Source organism: Gekko japonicus, unplaced genomic scaffold, assembly GCF_001447785.1.
Source record: "Gekko japonicus isolate JY-2015 unplaced genomic scaffold, Gekko_japonicus_V1.1 scaffold299, whole genome shotgun sequence".
In the NCBI taxonomy this organism is placed as follows: domain Eukaryota; kingdom Metazoa; phylum Chordata; class Lepidosauria; order Squamata; family Gekkonidae; genus Gekko; species Gekko japonicus.
This window is the reverse complement of record NW_015170896.1, coordinates 1,191,019-1,200,135: the sequence shown is the minus strand read 5'-3', so window position 1 is coordinate 1,200,135 and position 9,117 is coordinate 1,191,019. Positions and strand designations below refer to the sequence as shown.

Here is a 9,117-nt window from a genome sequence, read left to right as displayed (position 1 = left end):
CAGAGGCGAAAGGGAGATAGCAGAAGCGACGCCTGACCTTGAACACAAAGCGCCGGTTCTTCTTTTCCTTGGAGAATGCTGTGCGAATTTCATAGCTAGGGAGAGGGATGCTGCCCAAGACCATCTCTTCTCGGCTGTCTGGAAGACACAATGTCGCACCCAAAGCATACAGGGATTAACTTGGTGCTCTGCCAGGGCTCCTCCCTGCAGTCTCCTCAGGAAACAAAAGGAGGGGATGGGGGGAACATCTTGGTGTAGTGGTTAAGTGTGTGGACTCTAATCTGGGAGAACCGGGTTTGATTCCCCACTCCTCCACTTGCACCTGCTGATGTGACCTTCGGTCAGTCATAAGCTCTGGCACAGCAGTCCTTGAAAAAGAGCCGTTTGTGTCAGAGCTCTCTCAGCCCCACCCACCTCACAGGGTGTCTGTTGTGGGAGGGGAAGGGAAAGGAGTTTGTAAGCCGCTCTGAGACTCCAAGTGAAGGGCGGGGTATAAATCCAATCTCTTCTTCTTCATCATCTTGATCCTGAATCGGAGGCCAGAACCCAACTATTTAGGGCTCTCTGTCCTCAGACTTCAGGCTACAGCCCTCTTTGACACCCCAGGGGCGTAGGAAGATCAGCACGGGCAGCAAGAGGCCTGGGGGGGTACCAACTGGAGAAAAAATGCCCTGTCCCTTTCTTAGAGGATCAACAAGATGTTATTTGCCACGTGAAGGGAGGGAAGGCAGCCTGGTACAGCCCCATCTTGATCTTGTCAGATCTCAGAAGCCGAGCCGGGTCAGTGCTTGGAGTGGGGAGGCCACCAAGGAAGACTCCGCAGAGGCAGGCCACGGCCAACCCCCTCTGCTTCTCTCTTGCCTTGGAATCCCCCTTGCTGGCTGCAGCTTGACGGCACTTTACACACACGCAGTTACCAGGTGCTGGCATTAGCCTCCATGCCATGCGGTGGCTCAGCTGCCCATTTCCACACATTCAGCCTCTATCAAAGAGACAGTTTTTCCTCCTGGACAGGTGGCAACTCTAACATTGGCTAGGTCTGCTATAAAGACTAGTCGGCCTGGCCATCTTCCCTGAGCTGCTCAGCACCGACCACTGACCCTGGGCTGAAGGACAGTCACTCCAGCCCTGCTTCCAGGTATGGCTGCCCTTAGCTCTTCCTGCTCCCAAACCCATCAATAAAACTCTCAAAGAGTGAATAGAAGCACACCTGAGTTCAGACGCCCTCTCTTTAGACTCGATGCTTTATCCTGAGGTGTGCCTAAAGAGAATCAGCCCCACGGGACATCTTTTCTCAGGGTCTTCTTCAACACTCCAGGGACAGTTACCCCCCAAAAGCAAGGACCAAAACTGTCCACAGAACAGGGAGGGCTGACCCAGGCATCATTGTTAAACCTGCCACTCACAAACCCTCCCTCTAGGAAGGAAACTAGAGACCTGCGGCCCTTTGAAAACTAGCAAAATGTTATTCATGTCTTATAGTGCATATTTCTGCGAGAAGCCTAAAAAGGAACCACAAGGGGGGGGGAGGAAGCCTAAATTACCTCGATAATAGAAGAGGCAGTAATTCGAAAGGACAAACCAACGCCGTTTCCAGAGCTTAAGACCAGAACTGTCCTGGGGAGATTTTAAAAAAAACACCAAGATTAAAAAGTACGGCAAAAGAGGCCATTACACGGGCAAAGGGACCCAGGAGACCTGGCTCCCAGCCACTGATCTGCTCCTAGACCTCCACAAAAGTCCTCCCTGCCAGTTTTTTACTGGCATATATCCTGGACAGCCCATGCCAGCCAGATCAGATCTGGATCTCATCCGATCTTGGAAGCCAAGCAGGGTCGGCCCTGGCTAGTATTTGGATGGGAGCCCTCCAAGGAATACCAGGGTCGTGACATGGAGACAGCCTATGGCGAACCACCTCTGAATGTCTCTTGCCTTGAAAACCCTACGGGGTCACCATAAATTAGCTGTGACTTGATGGCAAAACAACAATGACCAACCCAGCTGTTCAGAGACTTCGCAAAGCAGGACTTTTCTCATTCCCCCCTTCTGCTGCAGCCCACTGAATCCCCCATATTTTGTCCCAGGAGGTCACTGGGCCCTCGGGAACAGCACAAGGGGCAAAGTGGAGGTCTGCCGTGGGAAGGGAGTCTTCAGAAGTGTGCTGCTGGATTATGGTTTCCAGCCAACTGCTGGCCACCTCTGGGAGACTCAAGGCGGTGGGGACACGTAAAACGCCATGACTCAGGCAGTGTAACGTCATTTACGGCGCAAACCCAGAATTGCTGTCATTGTGTCAGGGCAGCATTTCCACTGAAACGCGATGACTTCGACTGTGGTGTTTCAGTGGAATCCTAGAGTACCTCAGGAGTGCAATGACATCATTTCCTGGTTCATGCCACAAGTGACATCGTGGCATCAGAGCAACAGTGATTTTTGCTGCATCTTTCCCCCACCACCCTACCGAGCGGTGCCAAGGGTTGGGGGCGGCCGGGCAGGGGGTGCTGGCAGCCTTAGGCTGGTTTAAGGTTGCCAACTTCAGGCTGGGAAAGTCCTGGAGATTTGGGGATGGAGCCTAGGGAGGGATCCCATTGTGGCATAATGCTGTAAGAGTCCACCGTCCAAAGCTGCCATTTCCCCCAGGAACTGATCCCTGCGGTCCGGGGATCAGTTGTAATCCCAGGAGATCTCCAGGTCCCACCTGGAGGTTGGCAACCCTAGCCTGGATACAGGCCATTATCTAGCAATGAAGGCTGAGAACAGCACACCAATGAGCATTGCTGTGCTTTATAAAACGTGCGTCAAAAGCAAACACATCCAGGCAAAACAACCATTTAGCTATGTCTAGCATCCCTTGGCACATTCTTGAGTGCCATAGAGGCCCACAGCCAAACTGGCTGAAACTAAAAGCTGCCTGTCCCCGTCAGTGTTCCCTCTAAGCTGAGTTAGTGTGAGCTAGCTCACAGTTTTTTAGCCTCCAGCTCACAAATCTTTGTCTTAGCTTAGGAAGAATGGCTCCAGAGCAAACTAATTTCTGCAGCAGCCAAATTGCTCGCTCACAAAGTAGAATTTTTGCTCACAAGACTCCAAAGCTTAGAGGAAACATTGGTCCCTGTGGCCTCCCACTGCTGCAAAAACGCCGCAAAGCAACTGTTGGTGCACAAAGACGCATCATCGAAGTCCTGCTCCCCATGAAGGAATCCTTTCCCCCACCCTTGGTGCCTTATCCTACAAGCTAAGGTGCACTCTTCCTTTCTCACCATCACTTACCTTTTTGTGAAGCCATCCCCGCATGATGACCGGCTGGTTGGGATCTCTCTTGATGGAATCTGACCTCTTTCCAAACGTGTGTACCTTCCGGACAGGCCGGGCTGAGTGTGGCTGTGAGAGGCAAAAGGATAGATGCTGAAAGTTTCTAAAAAATATTGGGAAGTTGTGGATCAATGGGGGTGTCGTCCCTTCTTCCTCTCCCCCTCCACCTGCCATTAGGGTAAGTTTAGATCACAGCTACACAATGGCTGCGGTCACACGGAACATTAGCCACGCAAGAGAGACGGAAGACAGGCGGATTTTCCAGGCGCGATCTCACCGGCACGTCTGGGAAGCGTAGCACTCCCGTGGCACAACCAAGGCTTCCTGCCGAAAACCCGCAGCAAAAAACTAGTACCTCGGAGGTACTAGTTTCCGGAAACCGTGGGGCAAGGGCGGGCGTCTGATCGCGTTTCCGGTGGCATCCGGCGCCCGCCCATGTCCCCTTGCGAAAAGGGTTTTTTTTCCCCCAAGTCTCCATGGATGCGCACACGCACCCAACGGAGCATGCGCATTCGTCGTGTACACAAAAAAAGAAAACCAGTTTGCCGCACCGCACGCTTTTTCGTTGCGCGCAGGCGTGTCCTGTGATCGGCACCTCTCCCTACCCACGGAACCTCCACGGAACCTCCACAGAACCTCCACAGGAGGTCTGATCGCTTAACCGCGCGTTAGTTTGCCCCGGGGCAAACAGCCCCGCTCCCCCCCCCCCGCAGTTTCCTGCCCATGTGACCGGAGCCAATATAATCAATACCTAAAGTTACCTTTCTCTGAAGGACCACCATTCATATATAATCGTGCCCACTTATTGAGATTATTCGATCAGATCAGCTCCAGGACCTCATCTGTTGGGGCAGGGCGGAGCCTTTTTTGTGGTGTCACCTCAGTTTTGGAAACACATTGGGCTGGTACGGTACCTGCTCAATTTCTGAGGCAACAGGCTAGACCTACTTGAACTCCAACCTCCTGAGGAATATGGAATGGTTTAAATGTCGCGAGCTGCCCTCTCTTTGCTGCTGCTTTAGCTCCTTATGATTTCTTATGGATCTTAGTAGGTTCTGTTTTAAAATGTGTTTTTATATATCTTTGTTGCATCGTATTTGGATATAAGCTGCAAGTTAGAAATCTTTAAAACTAATGTGTAAATAACAAAGCTGTCTATAAACATGTGCCCAATGACCAGAGGTGAATTTTTAAGAAATCAGCTGCAGGCCTCTAGGGACTAAGGCTTTTCTAAGCAAAGGCACAGCTAAGTGGTTAGCTCAGACACATCCCCCCCACACACACACACACACAATGCTGCAGATGATTAACAGATGTACACAGGGTTTGGGACGCTTGTAAAAATGTTTGTGGGCTAGTGTCTTTTTTGGAGTTATTTCCACAACTTAGGGTTGTCAGCCTCCAGGTGGGGCCTGGGGATCTCCCACTTTTCCAACTGCTCTCCAGCTGACAGAGATCAGCTCCCCTGAAGAAAATGGCTGCTTTGAAGGATGGACTCTATAGCATTGTACCATGCTGAGGTATATCCCCACCCCAAACCCCGCCTTCTCCTGGACCAACCCCCAAAGTCTCCAGGCATTTTCCAACCCAGACCTGGCAACCCTACCACAACTACGGCCGGCCTTCCGAGAGCGAGCGCGGGCCTCCGGACAGAGCGCGGCGTCCTCGGCCTCGGAGAGCCGCCCCGGGCGCCGAGGAAGCGCCGGGCAAAGAGCCGCATTCATTTTGCCCGGAAGCCGCATGCGGCTCGAGAGCCGCGTGTTCGCCACCCCTGTACTATAGGATTCTGGTTTTCTGGGCCCAGAATTTTTGTTGTTGTTTTTAAGAGGATAGAATTCACAGATGTCGGTGTAATATGCAACCTCCTGTACACTTGGGAGGAAATCTTTCCTGGTTAACAACCTCTGGTAAAAATTACCTCAAAAATGCTTTAAAATTGAGCAGAGTGTGAACATTTCTTGGCACATTTCTTGGTAAAGGTCAAGAGCATGAAACAAAGGATGCCATTCCCCAGTTGGGGGCGGGGGATCCCCCAGTGTTTCATGCTCCTGCCCGCCGCTGGCCAGATGGCTGATGGAGGGCAAATCCACGCCCCAACACGACATGCTGACGTCACACGGAAGTGACATCATCATGCCGGCGACACTGCATGGTGACGCTCTGGTTTTTGGACAAAACTCTATGGTTTGAGGGAGATTTTACCATAGAGTTTTGCCCAAAAAACCAGAACGTCGCCAACGTGATAACGTCACTTCCGCGTGATGTCAGCACACTGCGGCTGCTCCACCCCCACTCCTGGAAAGCCCTCCCTCCCCCGTCGGCATGCCGATCAGACCTGGCAACCCTAATCTGTCCCCAGCTGCCATCTTGAGGGCACACATTTGTTCCGATGCCTTACCTTTGTTCCCATGGAGATCGAAGTGATGGTAGCTGTGCTGCTGGCTTGGCTCAGGCCACTTCTCGGCCGGTCCCCTTCTGACATGGTCCCCACCTAATCCAATGCTAATCTGAAAAACAGCAAAGGATGCTGGGTATTAAAGCAATGCTTCAGGGGAGGCGGCAGCACCCGAACCCCTAGTTTGTGCTCAAGAGAAAGGTAGAGCACTAGCCTAGAACCTTTCCAGTTAGTTCCACACGACATCACAGGGTAGCTACTCTCAATTTTTATTTTGGTATTATTTTTGTCTTTATCCACATAAGAACATAAGAAGAGCCCTGCTGGATCAGACCAGTGGTCCATCTAGTCCAGCATGCTGTCACACACAGTGGCCAACCAGTTCCTCTGGAGGCCCAACAACAGGACTCTATGATGTTGCCTCTATGACGTTGCCTCCTGGCACCGGGATTCAGAGGTTGACTGCCTCTGAACTATCTCCTACCCATTCATTCTTCTGTCTGTGACTGTCTTTCCTGCCTCCTTCTCTTCTCTCACCAAAAGATGGCCAGGAAAATGTGTGAGACATCTGGGGACAGGTCTTTAGAGTTGCCAACTCCAGCTTGGGAAATTCCTAGAGGTTTGGAGGTGAAACCTAGGGAGGGTGGAGCGTGGGGAGGAGAAGGACCTGAGTGGCATATAATGCCACAAAGTCTAAACTCCAAAGCTGCCATTTTCTCTGGAGTCTCTGGAGATCTGTTGAAACCCTAGTTCTTGGCCAGGTTGTGGCTTGCAACCCACCAGCTGAAGAACAGCGATGTAGAGCACTTTGGAGGGAATCCATTCCTTCTCTTCCGAGAGGAGTCTCTCTACTGGAGGGAAACCTCTTTCCATCAGAGGAAGACGCCTCATTAGCAGGAGGGAGTCTATATATATAGGGCAAACCTCATGCTGGAGATAGTTAGGGAAGGGACTGAAAATAAAGCAACCGGTATTGCAACGCCCCTAGACAGATTTATGGTGTAGCCACATTTGGAATGCTGCATGCAGTTCTGGTTGCGTATCTCAAAAAAGATATTCCGGAGCTTGAAAAAGTTGTTGTTGTTCAGTCACACAGTAGAGTCCGACTCTTCGCGACCCCATGGACCAGATCCCGCCAGGCCTTCCTGTCTTCCGCTGTCCTCTGAAGTTTGCTCAATTTCATGTTCGTTGCGTCTATGACACTGTCTAACCATCTCATCCTTTGCCGTCCCTGTCTTCTTTGACCTTCAATCTTTCCCAGCATCAGGGTCTTCTCCAGTGAGTGCTCCCTTCTCATTTGGTGGCCAAAGTATTTGAGCTTCAGTTTCATTATGTGGCCTTCCAGGGAACAGTCAGGGTTGATTTCTTTTAGGATTGACTGATTTGATCTTCTTGCAGTCCAAGGGACTCTTGAAAAAGTACAGAAGGATTAAGGAGCGGGAACACCTTTGCTATACGGAAAGGCTAAAGAGTCTTGGGAGGGGCCAGTTTAGAGGAAAAAATACAACTAAGGGAGCGGGACATGAGAGAGGTTCATAATATTATGCACAGAGTGAAGAAAGTGGATCAAGAGAAGCTTTTCTCCCATAATATGAAAACTTCAGAACACCCAGTGATGCAGATGGTCAATAGAATCTGAACAGATTCTTCACTTGAGCAATTAAATTGTAGAATTCACAGCCAGTTAGGTTTGCCAGCCTCCAGGTGGGGCCTGGGGATCTCCCGCTTTTACAACTGATCTCCAGCTGACGGAGATCGGCTCCCCTGGAGAAAATGGCTGCTTTGAAGGGGGGACTCTGTGGCATTGGACCCGGCTGAGGCCCCTCCCCTCTCCAAACCCTGCCCTCTCCTGTCTACACCCCCAAAGTGTCCAGATATTTTCCAACCCAGACCTGGCAACCCCACAGCCAGTGGATGTACTGATGGCCACAAGTGCAGACGGCTTTAAAAGGAGACTAGACAGATTCATGCAAGAGAGGTTCACCACTGGTCTAAACCACGCAGGGCTCTTCTTCTATTGTTCTACATGCCCCTCCCCTTGTTTTTTTCTCCTCCTCCCATCTTCATGCCTTCTCTCACTGTGTATTCCAGTTCAGTTTCCTAATTCATCAGTCTCCATCCTCCTCTTCAAGATGACTCTTCAGAAGAGCCTTTGCTCTGATCTTATCCAACTTGTACAACTGTTGCCACTTGCCACCTGATTCTTTCCTACTAACCCATCATCACCCTACTCATGAGTCAGTCTATGATTTCTGCCTCTGCCTTGTCCATACAGTGAAGAAGAACAGAAACTAAGGGCACAGCAATACATATAACATCAATACAAAGTGAAATGCTGCATAAGTTCACACAAAGAAATTAATGCTGAAATCCAACTTCCATGTTGTTTATAATTCTTGTATTTCAACAGGTGGACATCATCCAGACACCAGAGTGTCGACAAGATGTACAGAACGGGACGAACTTCTCGAGTTTTGCCGTTCGTTTCAAGAACAATCTTTATCAAACTTCAATTTCTAGTGGTCCTTTCACAGTCTAATTCACCACTAGGGTATCCAAACATTCAGGAAGGCTTCTAACAGCTCTTATCACCAACCATTATTATTTCGCTATTTTGGGGCAGGAACGCACAGGAACGGAGTTCCGACTGGCTCCCAAGTTGGCCACGCCCAGCAGGAACTCATTAGCAAAATAGGCCACACCCAACAGCCGGAAATCATTAGGATTGGCTACATTAGGGGTGTGTGGCCTAACATGCAAAGGAGTTCCCGCTACAAAAAAAGGCCCTGGCTTTGACAACAAACAAGGTAAACAGAATATCAAGCAAAAGGTGGGTGTGGCTGGATAACCACACTTCTGGTAACATGGGGGTGTGGCCTAATGTGCTAATGAGCTGTGCTGTCAGGGGTGTGGCCCAATATGCTAATGAGTTCCTGCTGGGCTTTTTCTACAAAAAGAGCCCTGCAGTGAACACTCCAGGCAGTGCGACTTGACTTGTGTAGAGGATTGTGAACTGACCTCTCCAAGGAACCATACTGTGATCATGCAAGGAAAAAACTGAATGGCAGTACTTAAGGGTTTGTGCCAGGGGTCCCCAACCTTTTTGAGCCTGCGGTAGGGTTGCCAAGTTCATCTTCCACCCCCAGCGGGGGACTTTGGGGGCGTTCCTGGAGGGGGTGGGGGATCCCCGACATGATGACATCACGTTGGGGATGTCCACCGCCGCCCCCACCCGCCCATGCGCCAGATCTCCAGAAACGGCAGTTCCCTGCGCTTAAAGGAGCCGGCGTTTCCCTTTTAAATGCAGGAGCCGGCATTTCCCCTTTAAGAGCAGCTGCGTTTCCCTTTTAAGTGCACCAAACTGGCATTTCCCTGCAAGCCTGATCTCAAGCGGAGATCGGGCTTGGGAGGAA

The 9,117-nt window shown here is 50.7% G+C and overlaps 1 protein-coding gene across 1 annotated transcript in view; it reads right to left on the bottom strand.

Moving 5' to 3' along the window:
• The window catches only part of PLEKHA4 (pleckstrin homology domain containing A4), a 41,460-nt gene that overhangs the window by 31,179 nt on the left and 1,164 nt on the right, over positions 1–9,117 (bottom strand). The window contains exons 2-5 of the mRNA XM_015418525.1: positions 5,708–5,800; positions 3,268–3,378; positions 1,545–1,617; positions 38–138 (exon numbers count right to left, since the gene is read on the bottom strand). Coding sequence (XP_015274011.1) covers positions 38–138; positions 1,545–1,617; positions 3,268–3,378; positions 5,708–5,800 — 378 coding nt within the window. The remainder of the gene's footprint in view (positions 1–37; positions 139–1,544; positions 1,618–3,267; positions 3,379–5,707; positions 5,801–9,117) is intronic.